We start from the raw sequence: 19,247 nt of genomic DNA, 5'->3' as shown, positions 1-19,247 counted from the left end.
TGGCACCAAGTCAGAAAATAGCTTGCCAGACAACCTCTAGCATTGTTGGAGTAGCTTATAGGTAGGGCTTGGGATAGAACATAGAATATTCCTCAATAAATAAACTACCGTGCAATTCTAAAAACTACTTAGCCTGATGTTAATTTTAACACACTATATAATAGTTCGAAGTTCATAGTATTTCATTATACCATTACGAGCCCACAGGGGCATTAATATAAAATAAAACATTTATTTTTCAATACATACATATATACAGGCATACAATGAGAATTGTTATACACTCATGTACATATCATTGTAGAAGTGTTTACAACAAAAGAATATCATCCTTATTACTTCACACCAGTTTCATACCAATTAATCATTGGCGGTACAAACACTAATTATCCCGTGTTTCATTCTAATTTTAAGTGTCCGTCTCTGTAAGAATCGGGCAGTGGGTGAAACCATATTGAGAACCCACCATTTTGAAAGTTTAATTTGTCTATTTGTACCATCAGGATCAAGGAAATATGAAACGATTTTCCATTTCACTTTGGTAAATTAAGTTATAATTTCGTTGAAATGCACTGAGAATGAACATTTCAAGAACAGATAACTCTGTCAAAAACCTCATTTTTCTAACATTCTATTGAAAAAAAAATTCTGAATAAATTCAGTGAGGCAGAGATCAAATAATGGTCTTTCCAAATTGAGAAACACGCTTGAGTGAAATTGTATAGTCAGATTGGTAGGGTTTTGACATTCATGTTTCTAATTTGCCTGATTCTTACAAAACATACATACATGTATAGACTCTCTTTCAGCAATGAGTTATTTAAATTATTTCTCCTTTGGAGAAGAAAAAAATCTGAAATGGAGGGTGGAAAAATAGTTTAAATCAAGAATAAGCTGAAGAAGAACCAGTGTCTCCCATGCAATTTGTAGTAAAATCGGGTCAAAATTGGAAAAATGAAAAATGAAAGGAAATCTCAAGCAGAAATTAAATTACCACCCGTCACGAGTATTTTAAGCCCGGGCTTTGATGGGAGACGCTTTACATAACTGAATGGTCACTATTGTCGATCCTTTTATTTCACGTCTCTTTGTGCCCTGATGCTCATTTTTCTGAAGGTCATATTTATTCGAACATTTATCAATCGTTTTCTCTGGGGCAGAGAATGGTACCAATATTTATTAGTAGGGCCGTTCATCATCAACAAACTTCCATGTTGTAATTCCACAGTCACCGGGTCGATTTTCCGTTTTGCATTCTTTCCTCTCGATTCTGCATGTCGAAATATAAAATCTCGTGGCTGTCCAAGCGAAAGCGAGGCTATCGGATGACCCTCCACCAAATCGTCTTCATCGTCCCTGTGCTCTCCCATGTAATCATGTCCATCTTTATATCTGTTTTAAGGAGGTAGACCTAGGGTAGGGGACACTCGTGAAATCAGTGATATGTTTGCATCATATTCAATTTTACCAAAGCCCATCAAGCTTTCCTATGAAACAGAATGAAATCAGTCCAAGTTACTTTGAAGCTTGCATGAGATTTACGTAAAATGCTGAATACAAACGTTCCATTGATTTGTATGAGTTGTGTTCCATACCCTAAGTCTACCTCCTTAACCGATAAATAGCTAGAGGAATCACATAGTATGAAATACATGAAATATGTTAGACAAAACAATAAATTTTGAGCTTAATGTCCACTTAACAGAGCCTGTAATGCAGGTATCAGGTATAAAAATTTTGTGATAATTTCAGGGTATTCAAAGAGCATGCTTAATATACACTTCTGCCAGGAAGAATGATCATTGAATATCAGATTTTGGAGCCAGTTTTTTCAGAGCCTATACTACGTTCATGGTATGCATATGTGATAAAAAAAAAAACCTTTATTTTATCTTTAAAATGTGTGTTTTTATTTTTGTTACTTTTTCCGAAAGTACGCAACTGCGTATTTGCGTATGGGCAGCTACGCCCCTGAATATACCTCGCAGTTAACATGAAAGAGTCAATATTTGACTTCGATAATCCTGGGTCTTTAAGCTTTTTGTTAATTTCGTGGATAGAAATTTGAAAAAAAACACAGCATGGAACCTGTCAGTCATGGTATCATAGAAATTTAGGAATGGACGACTGGTTGTTCAGCAATTTAATGCTATTTTCGATTTTACTGCAGATTAAATAAAACAGATCATCTATATGCAATCAAAATGATCAAATACTGCCAATATTTAATTTCTGTATACATGCATGTACCATCATACGTACCTATTGACGAGGACAAAATTAAAAGCATATCCTGTAAGACGACTAATGTTGTCTCGTATTTCCTCTAAGAATGGCAGCCAAGGTCGAGCAGGAACTACATTATTGGAAAACTTGTAGCTCAATCCAGGGTCCCCAAATGCAACCTAGTTTTGAAAAATTAAAAATCATTATATCTTCAAACAGCCAATTTATACCTGGGATTTCGGTTTAGAAAACACTGCATTGCAACATTTTTACTGACGTAGTTTCTCGTTGGCTGAAGATTGCCAAACCGGAGGACGTAGAAGTAACATGGCAGTTGCTTATATTTTAATTGAAAATGAGATATCGAGTATGGGTCAACGTATTGCTTTCTTTTAAAAAAATATTTATGCGTAATTATTTCCCCTTACTATGTAATATGAAGTACAAGAATATACTGTGTTTGTGTATATACCTGTTTCCGTGGAATATCGTGCCATTTTCCGAATATCTGTACTCTAGCTAACTGACCTGTATTGTATTCCAGCAATTCTGCACATTTTCCCAACAGCTGGTCTGCTTCGGATTTGCTGTACAAAATTGTATAATCACAGTCCAAGTTTTCGGCCGAAATTTTACGCCACTTTACCTTGTCACTAAGTTTAATTGTCTTACTCATAGAAGTTTTAGAGCATTCTGGTTCAGAATCGGCGTCAGGGGCCTTACGTTTTTTTCTTTGAACGAATTTGTCCATTTTAAATAATAAACATTTCACAAACTGCAGTCACGGTTGTTTTTAGAAAAGTATTCTAAATTTACTTCCCCTGATTAAATGTTAAATCCGCGGGAAATTTTAAATAAGAAAAGTATCCGCTGATAGAAAAAGGAAATCATTCATTTTTGTCAATAATGATATACACATAAATGAATTGTTCTGGTCAATGATTTTCGCCTGGCAATATTTATGAAACTAAGGAAAAGTTTAATTAGATCTAATTGGCACTGCCCACATCTAAAACGAAACTTCACAACAAACTTCATATATAAAAAAAATGCGATGCGAAAGTTTATTTTTTAGGAGACAATTACTAAAAATGTTTGGATTATTTTACAGGTATATAATAATTTTTTTAGTAATTTAAAATCTATAAAAATTGAATTCCTGCTTTTATTGGACTGTCAAAACGATAAATAAAATTTTGCAATCTGGAGTAGCCCTGTAGTTGGTATCACGATAGGGTTTATTCCCGATTGTCCAACATTTTAAAATTATGGAATTCCTACTTTCATTGTTGTTAATTAAACAAAGTATGATCATCAATATTATTTGAGGGTAGCAAGGGGTTTCTATTGTAAATAAATAAATAATAAATATATATTTATATAGATTAAATATAAAAAAATTTCTTAATATAGATGAAAGATAATTTTAATTTGTAATACATATTTATTTTTTATAATATTGTTTTGGATATTTTAATCTGAAGCAAACAATATAATATCAAAACAAATCATACTTTTTAAAAGAAAAATATTTGATATATTTTTTAAAGATATCCAGTATTTTCAATTCTTTAGGAATCAAATACTATATGAATTAATAATGATTTTGATTTGAGTATAAATTCCAGCAATGCAAATTATTTAATAAAATCATAATTAAAATTTGATATATGAAGTGTACTTTTGTAATGAGTTGTAGCACTTCAAGCTAATTGCTTAATAATATGCTTCATTCAACAAAAATGACAAATGATTTACATGTATAATTCCATATTTATTTAATGAAACTAAAACATTTGAATATTACATGTATAAAAAAAGTCGCCTTTCACAAGCTTAGAGCTGTGCAGGCCTACTCTTTGATACCTGGACCCGTACGGGGCAATACAGGAACAACAAACCAAAAGGATAATCGAGATAATCAGCCATAAATTATAAAGCATCAGATAAAAATACTGATGCAACAAACCAAAACAATAAAAACTAAGACAAACAGAGAACAAACTAACTTCACAAACCTAAAGCAACACTAGAATATTTTTTTCTTTCAATGAACACCCCTTATAGAACCTCAAAACAATCTTTATCATAACATTTTCTAATTAACCAACATGTATATTCTTCATCAAAACATTCCCAATTGTCCAACATATTTTTACCTTTTTTTACCTGATATTTTCAAATGTTGGACAATCGGGAAGACACCCACGATAGTTGCTGTATGACTATTTGGTTTTGAGCTTTTCCTTACTGTATTCGTCTCGATTTTTTAACCTAAACCACCTAGATCTTACAAGAGACATGTGATGATGTGGAAGTCAAGATAAATTTCTGAATTACTATTTAATAGAATTGAAGATAAAACCGCCAAAGTTCTTGTGAATAAAACTATTCCAGAAAACTTAAATGAACACAAATTATGTACCGAAATTTTCCGTTGCACAAAGTTCAAAACCCTTTGAAACAATATTCTTTTTTTAATATTAAATATGGGACTAGAATGTAGCTTCTTCGACACAATTTGATAGAATTTAGAGCTGGAATTGGCTTCTTATTTCAATATTATAAGGTTTTAATATATCTTGTCAATGAGTTATTGTTTAATCTTAAACTTCTAAGTATTTGGTATAAATGCCTCTGGTTATAAGTAATTTCTTGAAACACATTTACATCATACCAAAATTTTTGCAATATTTATATGATTGGTACTTTTGTATTTAAATAATAGTTGGCATACACATACCTTCTTAATATCTTTAATGCCTTGATTTACAAGAGTCAATAGGAACCAAGTACCAAAAAGGAAATCTCACTTCCAACAATGATTTTTCTCTATGTTAAAATTTGTATATACAGGTTGTAGCCAGACTTTATTGCTGTTATGTTGTTATAAAGTATTTACATAGTATTAGTGTAGTTAAAACTAATTTGAACTGAATTCTTTATTTGCTGATTTTTTTTTCGCTGCCGGCAGATGTCACGTTCAGAAATTGCAGATGTCAGAGTTGCAGAGTTGCTCATTTACTTTTGTTTATTTTTACGTGTTATATTGATTATTTAGTATTCTTTGTTGTGTGTGTCTGTTTTCCTGTCTAGTCTTTGTCTCTGGATTACATTGTTTTGATTACCGCTAGAACCTTAGTACCCTTGATAACTCTCTTACAATGGTTCACGGTCATTGACTCTTGAGTTAAGGGACGGTAGACAATGTTTGGTAAAGACAGGTTTCTTACCAGTGCACCTGGTCCATGCTCCCAGTTTTTAGTGGAGTCTGAGTTGCTCATTTACTTTTGTTGCTTCGTGTGTATGGTTATAGTTTCTCTATGTTCTTTGTTGTATATGTCTGTTTTTCATGTCTGTTCTTTGTACCTGGATTCCATTCTTTTGATTGCCACTGTAACCTTGGTTCCCTTGATTACTCTTTCTTATTGTTTAGAGATTCTGTATTTACATATTTATATATTTCACTATTTTGAATTCATAAAAAAGTAGTAAATGTGAAATTGATCGTAAATTATGACATCACAATACTATTTTAGGTAGTGACGTCATTACTTACCGTCAATTTTACTCTTACGATTTTTTGTGAATTCGACGCCTGTTTCAAATATATATTTTTGCATTTAGATAAACGACAAGGATAAAAACGATAAAGTAGAAAATACCTTAAATCTTTATTGTGCCTTAATAGTAAGATTTGTGAAATTTTGAACTATCACTCCTACAAGCAGTATTTGCTTACTTCACTACCCAAACCCCACCTCTCCCCCGTTCACTATGAACGTTTTTAAAAAAGGGTGACGGTTATGATCACGCCAAAGTCCATACATTATCCGCATATTTTGTGTCTGACCCAAGCCAAAGTGATAATTTGGTTTAATATTAAAAAAAATTAAATACGCCTTTGGCAAGTATGGCTATTTCTGTAGTAGAGATTAGAAAAAAAATATTTTACTGAGTTTTTGAAGAGTAATCAAGGGCACCAAGATTCTAGCGGAAATCAAAAGAATGTAATCCAGAAACAAAGACCAGACATGGAAAACAGACACACACAATAAAGAACATAAAGTAACTAAAATAATACATACAAAGTAACAAAAGTAAATGAGTAACTCGGACGCTACAAAGAACTTGGAGTATGGACCAGGTGAAGCGGTAGGATTAGCGTTCTCTGCTTTTCTAGAAACACCCATCGAATTGCTCATAAAAGTCAAGTCCGGGGTAGACGAAAGAGGAAAGGAAAATTATGACATGTTGAACAAATCAGTTTCATGCTGCAGGTGGATACACAGTAACAATCATTCAATTTTGAAATGAAAATCTATTGTTAAAGGTATAACTTTTTTAAAAAAAATACATATTTGCAATGTAAATTTTGTACATTAATCTCTATTACTTTCTCATCGAAATAACTTTTGTCTGTAAGATGTGGATTGGGACACACAAAATGAAAATTAGATATTATTATACAAATTTAATAAATGAACTGTACTTACTATATAATTTACAAATATGTGACCGGGAACAAAAACAGAAAGTACAATCATAAAGTTGCAAGGTGTAAAAAAAATTGTTTTGTAGAAAAATAAAACATAAATTTTAATGCAGTGTGAAACAAGTTTATTTAGAAACATTACATACGACGAATCATCATCGATGCAGCTTTTATAGAATAAGGAGATGACTGCCACGTTTCCCATTGCATGAATCTTTCACTGATTTTTGTCCTGTCATTTTCTAGACGACGATGAAGAGTGAGGGATGCATTTTCACAAACACCGTACCACCATCCACTGCCTCTACGACCAGCATTGGTCGCACAGTTTCCATTTAATTCGTCATTATCTCTGTCTCCAGTCGTGAAAGGTCGGCCGTTGCTATAACTCAAAGCATCTCCTAAATTGCATAAAAAGTACTTTTGAGTGTGTTTAACATTCGAAAAAAAATCAAATGCAGTAATGAATCACGATCAATAATTCAAAAGTTTTTGATGTACTTGTATCAATCATTGCATGATATTAATTATATATGAAGATTTTTAAAACAAATCAAGAAATTCATATATTAAAAATAAACCTTACAAGTTCTCTTGATCAACGAAACGATGTGTTTACCATCTAATGTCAAATTAAAATATTGCACTTTTAAAAAGAAAAAAAAGCGAGAAACTAAGACATAAATTCCCTTTTAAAAGGGCCATTATTGATAAAAAATTTCAAACTAATAAGTTTAAACTCCCCAATTATAAATATAATAATGAAATCGGCGCCAATGACCATTTCAGTTTTTTTTCGATCTTCTTTAAAATTCTTTAAAAAAAAACACGCACAAAGAAAGCAATCTTAAGATATAAAATTTTTTATGTCCTGACTCCGGATTCAAAATAACGTAGAAGAGGTACTCATATTCAGGTGTAAAATTAAGATTCTAAGATTCATCAATTGAAAACTTGAAATAAGATAAAAAGAATTACGGGCAATAACAGGAAGGATAATCTAAGGCTATAATGATCCCTCCATTGAATTAACAGTAGTATTAAAGGACATTGGCTTACATAAAGATTGGTGAAAAAGTTTTGTTTTCACGGAAAATACACTTACCCGCTGTTCCTGAATAACTTCCTAGTGACAGCTTGTAATTTGTAGCGGCATTTCCGACACTGAACGTACTGTATTTAGCATACACCTTCTCCCCCTTGAAATTTTCAAGATCCACTCGCAAAAGATATTTGCCGGATGAAGTCAACTGGTGAATGTATTTATTTCCTGTTGAAATACTATCAATATAAAGCGATGTCTTTGAACAATGAGCTATAATACCATTCATTGTATACTGGTTAAAACAAGGAGACCATGATTCGGTATGTGGAGCATCAAATGTCATATCAAAACTAGGCCATGAAAACATACTACAAAAACCTGCTTTGTAAAACTCTGTCATCACTGGACGATTCAGAGCTTGAGACATTTCTTGGGATTGATTGGTAAACAATTAAATATCCTCACACAATTTTAGTCTATTGTAGAATATTTTATTCATACAAAAAGAGCCGTGACAGGCAAATGAAGCAAAATTATAGAATAAGATAACAAATATAATGCTGATTTAATTTAGGTCAACTTGTAATTCAAACATGCGAGATATCTTATGCAATTGCAAAATAACTCTTGCTGAAGGTCGAACGTTAAAAATCTAAATATTACCATCGCCAATAAAAAAATAAATGATAACATGTGGCTACTTATTTCGATAGTTTTGATTTTCAGTACTTCTTGTCTCCATTTTTTTGTATATTAAGATCTTCCCATGTATTTGTTTCTAATACTACTGATGAGATGATACTCTTTGAAACACATATACAGCACACCAAAATTTGCATATAAGAAGTACATATAATGTCTTTTTTCTTTTTCTTTTTTTTTTTTATACTTTTTTTGTATTTAGCAACCAGTAGATCGATTCCAGTGCTAGTGGATTTAATTAGTTCTCAGAGGGTATGAGGATATTGTATACCAGCCCTGTTGTCAGACATGTCTCAAATGATTAATGTCATTAATTATTTAACGATGAGTAATCAAAGGAACAAAGGTTCTAGAGGAAATCAAAAGAATGCATTGAAATTGTCAATAATCAAAAATACAAAAGTGTCCGAACACCTAGGCTTTATTTTTGCACTAGGTTAAACTTCCTGGTTTCCTATTACGATATATAAGTTCTGAGTGTACGTTTTATGTACAGTGTAGTATGGATATAGATCTTCCTATATTATGGTGCTGCTAATGAGACAGTTGTTTTTTTGAAACATTTATACAGCATTCCGTAATTTGCATAATTATACGCATATTCTAAATGGTATTTTTTTTTTGTATTTGTATACTCATTACAGGAGGACAATCTACATTTAAATAATACCAAATGGTAGCAAATTTATGCTACATGTTATTAAGTTCAAATCGGATTCTAGAATAACCTCCATATTTTCTGCTTTGAACTTTCTATCTGTAACGTCTGATTAGAAGACACCTCATCATAGACTCAAAGAAGGGGGTATCTTATCGTTTCGCATCAAATGTTTCACCTATTATATTTTAAAATACTAGATTTGGAACGGTTCTAGGTTTCAATTATAACGACTCACCAAGCCAAAACTCTCTCCTAAGGTTTCCAAATCCATTTTCATATTCTGTCCAGTTGCGAGAAAAACTTTCCGATCCATCATAGCGCCTGATTAAAACCTGGGGCGAAAAAGGTGTATCGTTGCATTTTTGAATACACGATGTGTGTTACGAATTTGAATAGTCTTAGTTTTATGTCCATCTAATGTTTTGCCACTTTCCATGTTTTTATTAAAACGCTTGTTGCATATTGGTGTCATCACTTCTAATGAAATATTTCCTTTATTCCACAATTCGTTAGAAGTCAGATAAATTCAGATGAGCAAATTATGAAATGATTGTTGCTTCTAACTACTAATCTGGTCTTACTGAATGTTTGTATCCTAACATATACATCCTTCCACCATAGTTCTGCTTAATGCTGAATCTATTCAATATGTTCACAACAAGTAACAATTTTGAAATAGTTCTCAGAGTATAATTTTTAAAAATACATCTGGATAATTTCATTTGTATAGATAATTATTTTTGTAAAGATCGCACCGTTACTTACCGTCCAACCACCGCTGTCTGTTTTCATGTCACAGTGTACTGTAAACCCAAGTCCTTTGTTTGGAAAAATTTTGTACAAACCACTGTTATCGCGTTTTTTTACCAGTTCTGAACAAACTTTTGGTTTTGATACTTTTAAAATAAAAAATAATCATTGAAGTCAATATAATTAGTTATTTAACGACATATATTTTTATTGACTGGTAATGAATATTTTATACATGTATATTACGATTATAATTAGTTTGTAAAAAACAGCTAAATTGCCACTTTTAGGACTGTAGTATTGTTTTGTGCTTGTTCTAATTTCTCTAACTTCTCTAAAGGACGCAACGCAGAAAATATGAATCATCGTATAACAGTTATAAAAATAATAAATACTCACAGAGATCTCCAAAATGTCTTCAGTAAGTGCAAACACATTTTAGTTAAGCACTGAAAGGCTCTGACAACAAAAGTAATTAAATCAACGGTAACAGAAAGATGACGCTTCTTCAAAATAAATTAAAAAAGTCAAATTAGGACAAGAAGAAACATTAATGACCAACATTGATATTAGGGCTAAATCATTTATTTCTAACCAAGTATCATGCTGCAAGCACAACACACAATTTAGAAACACTGGACAAACATAAGAAATAGCCAAATTGGATAAGGCAGCAAAAAATCCCCATAAAACATGCGCTATTCATCAATTAGTCGTTTAAAATTTTCGAACTTGATCTTGTACTTGATATCACAAAGCAATAAATCGTGCGATAATAAACATCTCAGGACCGAAAATTTATTGAAAAGTTTCATTTTCACTATACGTTCAACTGCTACATTAAACATATGTATTAAACACCTTTTGGTACTATTGGCCAATTACTGTTCGAAATTATATCCAATACCTTGTCTGCTGCGTCGCCATAAAAGCATACTCCTGAAATTAAAATATTCGAATAGATTGTTCGTCTGCAAAAGGCGATAATGGAATAATGGAATAATAGTTGGGACTCGATTTTACTCCTCATGAGTTCACCTGAAACCGATGTTTTAAATGCTTCAAAGTTCATGTCTCGCTGACGTTAGAAATTCATAGACGAAGTTTTTAGAATTATCATTAATGTTAAGGGTGATTATTTACAACTATTACGGGGAAGATGTCGGTTTTCTCGCTGACCAATTAAAATATTTAAAAGTTTCACAGGGATAGCACTTTCTTTGACGTCATTTACACGCACGAGGTAATTATAGTAATCAAGTTGATGTGTTCCCATGGAATATTTTGGATTCAGTTTTTTTCATTAGGTATAATTTATGCGATTATCGTTGAGAGTGTCAGATAACGAAATAAAGATTCCAATGAATAATAATTTCCGTGCGCAGATGAATGCTTACTTGTACCTAGATAGATTAATCATGGTATTGTCAAGTGACACATAGAAGACGCCACATTTGAGCGGTCGACACTTCTCACCCTCAGTGGTTTTTGACACAAAAAAATCAATTGATTATAATTACTAGTCCCATTTAGCTTTGGGGTACCTGTAATATAACTTTTAAGAACACAACAATATCTTAAGAAAGACCTTCGGTATTTTCGGCAATTCTCGTCTTTCAACGATCATCGGTTGCTGTAAAAATGGTTTTCGGTAAACTACAACTAATTATGACTTCATGCCATTAATTATTTTGCCACGTTTGTTTAAGATTTGTTCGTTTTTCAACAAACGGTCGGTATTCCAATGGGAACAATTGTGCTCCTCTACTTGCTGACCTATTCTTCCACTCTTTTAAGGCTGACTTTATTGCTGATCCGATGCAAAAGAAGGAACATCGGTTAGCTAGATCCTTTCTCAGTTTCCGCTATATAGATGACGTATAATCATTTTATCTTAGTTTCGGGGATTTGATACATCAAATCTCCACCAAATAAATTGAGATAAATGATACTACAGACACTATGAAGCCAGCCTCATATATTGACATACACTTAGAAGTCGATCGTAAAGGAAAACTACTGACCAAAGCATACGACAAACGCAATAACTTTTCATTACGTATTGCGAACTTTCCTTTCATACGTAACAACATTCCTTCAGCACCTGCGTATGGAGTTTTCATATCACAACTCATACGTTTTGCAAGAGCTTGCCGAAACTACGCAGATTTTTTGTATCGCGCTATACTTCTTACAATTAGGCTTCTAGAACATGTTATGTTGCTAAAAGATTGAAATCATCACTACAGAAGTTTTAAGGTCGTCATCATAATGTCGTGGATCGTTACGGTGGATCCACCTGCACCTTAAAATGATTTGTTCAACGTATCATAGTTTTCCTTTCCTCTTTCGTCTACCCCGGACTTGACTTTTAATGAGCAATTCGGTAGATGTTTCTATAAAAGCAGAGGACGCTTACCCTACCGGTGCACCTGATCCATGCTCCCAGTTTTTAGTGGCGTCCGAGTTTACTTTTATTACTTTGTATGTATTATTTTGGTTATTTTATGTTCTTTGTGGTGTGTGTCTGTCTTCCATGTCTGGCCTTTGTCCCTGGGTTACATTCTTTTGATTTCCGCTAAAATCTTGGTTCCCTTGATTACTCTTTCATCAGTAAAAAGTTGCAGACGGCAAAGAGCATTCTGAATATTCTTAAAATTATTGGACAGGTTTACGGTTTATTCTGGGTTCGGTTTAAACAGGTTAACGATTTATTCTTGATACGGTTTGGACAGATTTACGGTTTATTCTGGGTTTGGTTTAGACAGGTTTACAATTTATTATGGGTTTGGTTTGGACAGGTTTACGTTTTATTCTGGGTTCGGTTTGGACAGATTTACGGTTATTCTGCGTTCGGTTTAGACAGGTTTACAGTTTATTCTGGGTTCAGTTTAGACAGGTTAACAGTTTATTCAGGGTTCGGTTTAGAGAGATTAACGGTTTATTCTGGGTTCGGTTTGGACAGGTTTACGGTTATTCTGGGTTCGGTTTGGACAGGTTTACGGTTTATTCTGGGTTCGGTTTGGACAGGTTTACGGTTTATTCTGGATTTGATTCAGATAGGTCAACGGGTTATTCTGGGTCCGGTTTAGACAGGTTAACGGTTTATTCTAGGTTCGGTTTAGAAAGGTTTCACTATACTTCTTACATGTGTGACTTACAAAGTTATTTCTGAAGTCAAATAACTTTAAGAAATAATATTTATTTGGCTGCGTGTGATGATATTGGCCCGCGATATCCGCAATGAACAAAATTTAACATGTTATATGTTTATGATTCATACTTATTTTGCTTTTTATGTTAAATGTATGCAACATTTAGGAAGGTGCTAAGTTTTAGGTCAGTTTTAAGTCTCATTTTGATAGATTAAGTTTTTAATGCACAAAAACATGTATTTGCTACACTGATCCTAAATATATGGAATTGGATGTTGCAAATTTTCCTGTGAAAGATAAAATTAAAATATATATTACAATGAAATATTCACACACGTGTTTTATAACAAAAAGGTCAGCATTAAGTAAAAAGTTCATGATGCTGAGGGTCATATGGCAATATACAACCGGTCGATCGCCCCAAAAAATATGTCAACTATCTGCCATTTTGTACTTTTTATATATATAGTTTACTATGGATCATTCGTTTGGAGGAAAAGTGATAACAATAAACATACTCATCTTGGTACATAATGACGTCACGTTATATCTAAGAAAGTAAACAAATAAAAATCTTAAAAGTTTGATATTTATCAATTATGGACTTTTAACGAAGTCAATATGTTATATACGGACTTGTTCATATTAAATTGACCGAGGACGAAGTCTATGGTTTGTGTATACTTTTGTAATTTCTACTATGTCCTTGTTAAATTTACATGCCCAAATTATAGTACAAGTTACTTTCAAAAGCTTTTTCTGTTACACAGGCAAATATTTTTAACGTGAAATTCATATTAATCGAGCTTCACGTGCATTTTTTGTGAAATTCACATGAAATTAACATGATTTTCATGTGAAATTCACTAAACACGAATTTCATGTGAACATTTCGTGTGAATTTCACGTGAAGGCTCCATTCACCCGAATTTCACGTGAACTCTGTCACTTAGTTTATTTGCTCAATTCAGGTGAAAATCAAGTGAAATTCGTGTGAAAATCATGTGAAATAATTTTGCCTGTGTAAGAACTTGTATTACGACAGTTTCCTTCCAAACATGCGAGACCTTTGTTTGGCATGAAATAGAAACTACTAGATTAACAGATGATCCTTATCTAACTGGTGCACTTGGTACATTTTGTCCAGTTTTTAGTGGATTCCAAGTACTCGTTTACTTTTGCGTCTTTGTACGTGTTATTTTGGTTATTTCATAATATTTGGTGTGTGTGTCTATTTTCACTCTCTTGTCGTCATCCGTGGATTATATTATTTTGCATAACTGTTCGAGTCATTGTTCCTTTGATGTCATTTTAAGAGATTGTAATTAGATCTAGAGACCATTGTCGAAAATGGTTGGACTATAAAGAGAAGTACAATTTGGGGATAACAAAATATGACAGTGTCCCTTGAGTAACATAAGAATATATATATATTCATTTCATATAATAGAATAGTAAAAAAAAATTAAGGTACAATATGTTTCCTTTGGTCAAACAGGAAAGTACTTTAATGTGAAAGAGTAATCAAGGGAACCAAGATTATAGCGGTAATCAAAAGAATGTAATCCAGGGACAAAGACCAGACATAGAAAGCAGACATACACAACAAAAAACATAAAGTAACAAAAATCATACATACAAAGTAACAAAAGAAAAAATAGGAAAAAAAATAATCTTTTGCTATAAGTGAAGACTATTTAATTAAAAAAGTATATTTTTTGTCGTCTCTATATTAATGAAAATAATAAAAACGTGACTATATACAGTACGAAATGTTTAATGAAAATAGTAACATGACAGATCTGTTTTTCTGTTTTCTTTAAGTTAAGATTGTGAAAATATAGCTGTTTCCTTTAACTTAAGTAAGGTTGTGTTGTCTCTATTACAAATTGACAACCTGCCCTACTTCAGCCAGTTTATCTTATAAAGTCACATGACGATTTTTGAGACAACATAAAAGATAGCTATGGAAACTAGATAATCTTTTTAAGTAGCAGTTTTTCTGAAAATCAAATAGGAGATGATTCATGCATGTGAAAAACCCACCGAATTCATTTTTATTTCTTATTCAGTTACTGATCACATAAGCAGTCTTGGTTATCCGTTTGGTCGTTGTGCTTTTGAGAAACAAAATGTAGATTGTAAGTGTAACTGGCACTGTGTAAGAGTTATTGTTCTTGATTCGGTTTGATTTGGTTGAATTAATTGGAAGCTAAATGTATTATTTTCTCTAAAGTACAGAGGTTGGTATGGAAGCCACAATTGTTACGTAAAGATATTGCATATATAGATTCAAAAATCATCGTTTGTTCGATGGATTTTTCTTAACCATGAACTACTTTGATAAAGGCAGTGCCTGAATTTTATATGGACTAGTACTTAAATGCTGCAGTTATACCTGTATAAACAGAACATACAAAGAAACCTGTCTCAACAAAACCACCAAAGAATCCAAAACCGCTTTAAACTTCCAAAAGTCCCTTTTTATTATTTTTAAAAGTATATTCTATTATGACTTGCTTCAAAGCTCTTTACACCACAGCCATGGTACAAAAGTTATAAACACATGACCAATACATAGGCTGCGTCCATCAAAAATATGAAGAAACTAATCTTATTAGAATCGATGTTATTTCTTATTGAACATTGGTTAATCGAAAATCTGTCTAGACTAAAAGAGTTTCACTTTGTCTCTTGATTCCTTATTTAGTTAGGTCTGACCGATTGCTAGAAGAAAGGAAAATGCTTATCATTTATCATGCTAAAGATGGGATCTATATATGCACAAAAATAATATCTGGACTTAAACCATTAACTTAACTTTTAGAAGCTTTATGTACAATTTAAAAAAAAAGGTTAATCTTGGAATACTACTATTCCCACGTGTAACATACATGTAAGGGTATATAAAAAATAGGTGTCTGAGTTTTCTCCATTTTGGACTCAAAGGTATCAATCTCTTTAATTATCTTGTCATATTTAAATCTAACCAAATTTGCAAAAACTGTCTTAAAGCAGACTATTGCACGCGACAGTGACAAAAAATCGATAATCTGGGTCTATCGCTCGATAACTGTAGTTTGCGACCGCTAAACCTAGTTTATCGCCCGCAAATTATAGTTTACGATCGATAATCTTGGTTTATCAATGTAAACTACAGTTAGCGGGGTGCTAATTATAGTTTGTCTGTGATAAACGGCGTTACTGGTGCACTTAATTCAATTTACGATCGGAAGCTAGAATTTACTGTCGCTTAACTCTGCTATTGGCAAAAAACTGTGTTTTACGATGAAATTAATCATTGTCAGGCTTAATTAGTTACGACGAAAATGATTGGTGACTTGTGATCTTGCTATAAAACGTGTAGTATAGAACAGAATAGAATAGAATATTTTATTTTCCAAATCACAGGGTCCACAAAGAACATATAAATCAAATAAGTACAATAATTGATGAGATTAAGTTACACTTGGTTATACTTTAAAACTATTATTAGCGGAATTGACTTTCTCAGAATCTTGCTTAACGTTTGGATAAAAATTTTAAATTAGTATTTTCCAAACCAAAATGAACGAACGCTAATGAAAATACATAAAATATGTATAATTATTACTGATTACTGATCGTAAACTATAGTTGACGCGCGATTATCGATTTTTTTGCTACTGTCATGTGCCATAGCAGACATTATGTTTTTAACAAATTAAAACAAATCTATTTAACAAATATCTTTTTTTAACAAATCCTGGCGGTTATGTTAGACAGTTACTAGTAAATAAAAATCCAATAGGTCTTATACTGAATTAACAATTCATTTATTCCAAGAAAACATTGATTCCCAATCAAATTGGATAAAAACCGTAAAATATTAATCTGGTCACTCCTTTGCTCATTGTCTACTATACATGACAAATATGTTGTCATACCAGCAGACAAAGCCCAAAACAAAATTGTTTTTGTCTGAAAAACGTTTTACATCCTATGTTCATTATCATAAGTAGACGTAGAAAATAAAAGCAGTGATAAGACCTATACTGCTATGTACTGGATTCTAAACTCCAGAAGAATCCATACAAACAATGTGTCATTGCTGGATCTGCAAAATGTACCATCAAACCTCTTTCAAAACTTTTAACTTCTATACTCACAACTGTCAAAGAGGGTCTGCCGTGCTACCACAACACTTGTTACTCCCGTAGTGGTATTAATTCAACATGGATCCTGAAAAATTCGAAAGATCTTTTGGAGACAATCAGTTTAAGACTATTATCTGAATATAATAGCTTTAAAACCTATGATTTTTCAACACTGTATACTTTTATTCCCCATACTCAGTTAAAATTCCGACTTAAAAACATTATACATCGTTGTTTTTCCCAAAAGATGGTACACCAAGATACAAATATATAGTTTTTGGTAGAGATTCCGCATACTTTGTAAGAATAATTCCAAATCATCTTCCAAATATACAAAATGCTGGAATTTTTAATCGACAATATATTTGTCCAATGTGGTGGACGTGTTTTTGCAACAAACGGTAGACATTCCAAGGGGAACGAATTGTGCTCTTTTACTTGCTGACCTATTCCTTCGCTCTTATGAGGCTGACTTTATAGCTGATCTGCTCCGAAAGAAAGACAATCTTTTGGCTAGATCCTTTAATCTCAGTTTCTGCTATATAGATGACGTATTATCTTTAAACAATCCGAATTTCGGGGATTTGATAAATCGCATCTACCTCAAACAACTTGAAATAAAGAATACTACAGACCCTGTGAAGTCAGCCTCATATCTTGACCTACACTTAGAAATAGATGGTAAAGGGAAAATATTGACCAAACTTTACGACAAACATGATGCCTTGTCAGAATTTTCGACTTTCTTTTCATCTGTGGCAACATCCCTTCAGCACCTGCGTATGAAATATTCACTCATACGTTATGCCAGAGCTTGCCGAAACTATACAAACTTTTTGTATCGCGCTAGAACTCTAACAAAAAGGCTTCACTACAGAAGTTTTATGGTCATCATGAACTCGTGGATCGTTATGGTGTATGCATCTGCACCATGAAAACTGATTTATTCAACGGGTCATAGTGTTCCTTTCCTCGTTTGTCTACACAAACTTGGCTTTTTATGAGCAACTGGGCGGGTGTTTCTAGAAAAGCAGAGGACGCTTACTCTACGGGTGCACCTGGTCCATGCTCCCAGTTTTTAATGGAGTCCGAGTTGCTCATTTGCTTTTGTTACTTTGTATGTATGATTTCAATTACTTTATGTTCTTTTTGTCTATATCTTTTTTTCATGTCTGGTCTTTGTCCCTGGATTACATTCTTTTGATTACCGCTATAACCTTGGTTCCCTTACTCATCTGTTTGTTCTTTTATTCTACTGAGGCAGATCTGGTTCAAAAAGGTGCTGTGTGATATATTGAATTGCTGTTAGAGATCTTTATTATATATTCAAACATTGCTTCAACTCCTGCGAGTATTATAGCTCATACATTTTGCGAGAGCCTGAGCCTTTCAGATTTTGTTCCACGGTAGACCTCATACAAATAATATCAGATCAATACTATGTTGCCACAAGACTAATGTCATTACTAAAAAGATGTACACTTGCCATTTTGAACTTGTTTATCGTGACTATCTCCATCATGAAAAGAGACTTGCTCATATTGTCATGGTTAAACTTTTCTGTTTAACCCAAATCTGTCATCATAGAGACAATTAGGTTGGCGTTCTTAGAAAAAAAAACAGGATGCTTGAACCCTGGTCCACCCTCCCAAGCTGTCTGTATGTTTTCTATTAATTAATTTGTATTATTTGTATTTTTGTCTATTTTCCTGTTCTTTTATTTGTGCTTAGTTCAAGAATATCCTGGTTTTTTTTTTTTTTTAATCATGCTTGTTGTCATTTTGTTTTAAAAGCTTATAAAAAGAAATCAATTGGTACCATGTAACCTCTAATCTACATTTTTTGATAAAGGACATATCTCATTGTTTTAGTGACAACTTACCTATCATATGTCAAATCCTACGAGAAGTTAATGAACAATTGATATTGAACCCCGAGAGTACTTGATATCTACATGTATACCCCAAGAATAGATATCATGCATATCTGAATACGAAATATAGCTTCAATCTTGGTATTAGCTCCTTCCAGGTAACAATCAATAAATTTGAATTTAAAAAGAACCTTGCATATCGGC

At 32.6% G+C, this 19,247-nt stretch overlaps 2 protein-coding genes across 5 annotated transcripts; both read right to left on the bottom strand.

Annotated features, from left to right (window-relative positions):
• Window positions 1-218: 218 nt before the first annotated feature.
• On the bottom strand, window positions 219-3,030 carry LOC148606559 (DNA oxidative demethylase ALKBH2-like). 3 transcript variants are annotated; one of them, XM_088544762.1, is made up of 3 exons: window positions 2,699-3,030; window positions 2,263-2,405; window positions 219-1,392 (listed from the first exon to the last, which is right to left on the bottom strand). In XM_088544762.1, the coding sequence occupies exons 1-3, from the start codon at window positions 2,975-2,977 to the stop codon at window positions 1,074-1,076; spliced, it is 741 nt and encodes a 246-aa protein (XP_088400888.1). In that variant the 5' UTR covers window positions 2,978-3,030; the 3' UTR covers window positions 219-1,073. The 3 variants fall into 3 exon arrangements, with proteins under 3 accessions (XP_088400888.1, XP_088400890.1, XP_088400889.1); XM_088544764.1 differs by having other exon boundaries at window positions 1,249-1,487; XM_088544763.1 differs by having other exon boundaries at window positions 1,249-1,411.
• A 3,793-nt stretch (window positions 3,031-6,823) lies between these two features.
• LOC148606558 (fibrinogen-like protein A) lies at window positions 6,824-10,966 on the bottom strand. 2 transcript variants are annotated; one of them, XM_088546437.1, is made up of 5 exons: window positions 10,741-10,966; window positions 9,895-10,025; window positions 9,365-9,461; window positions 7,827-7,991; window positions 6,824-7,122 (listed from the first exon to the last, which is right to left on the bottom strand). In XM_088546437.1, exons 1-5 carry the CDS (start codon window positions 10,949-10,951, stop codon window positions 6,860-6,862), a joined length of 867 nt encoding a protein of 288 aa, XP_088402563.1. In that variant the 5' UTR covers window positions 10,952-10,966; the 3' UTR covers window positions 6,824-6,859. The 2 variants fall into 2 exon arrangements, with proteins under 2 accessions (XP_088402563.1, XP_088402564.1); XM_088546438.1 differs by having other exon boundaries at window positions 10,787-10,851.
• Window positions 10,967-19,247: the final 8,281 nt, after the last annotated feature.

Source organism: Perna viridis, chromosome 9 (assembly GCF_037379345.1).
Source record: "Perna viridis isolate PV_CMFRI_1.1 ecotype Kerala chromosome 9, ASM3737934v1, whole genome shotgun sequence".
Taxonomy (NCBI): domain Eukaryota; kingdom Metazoa; phylum Mollusca; class Bivalvia; order Mytilida; family Mytilidae; genus Perna; species Perna viridis.
This window is presented reverse-complemented; position numbering and strand designations above follow the sequence as displayed.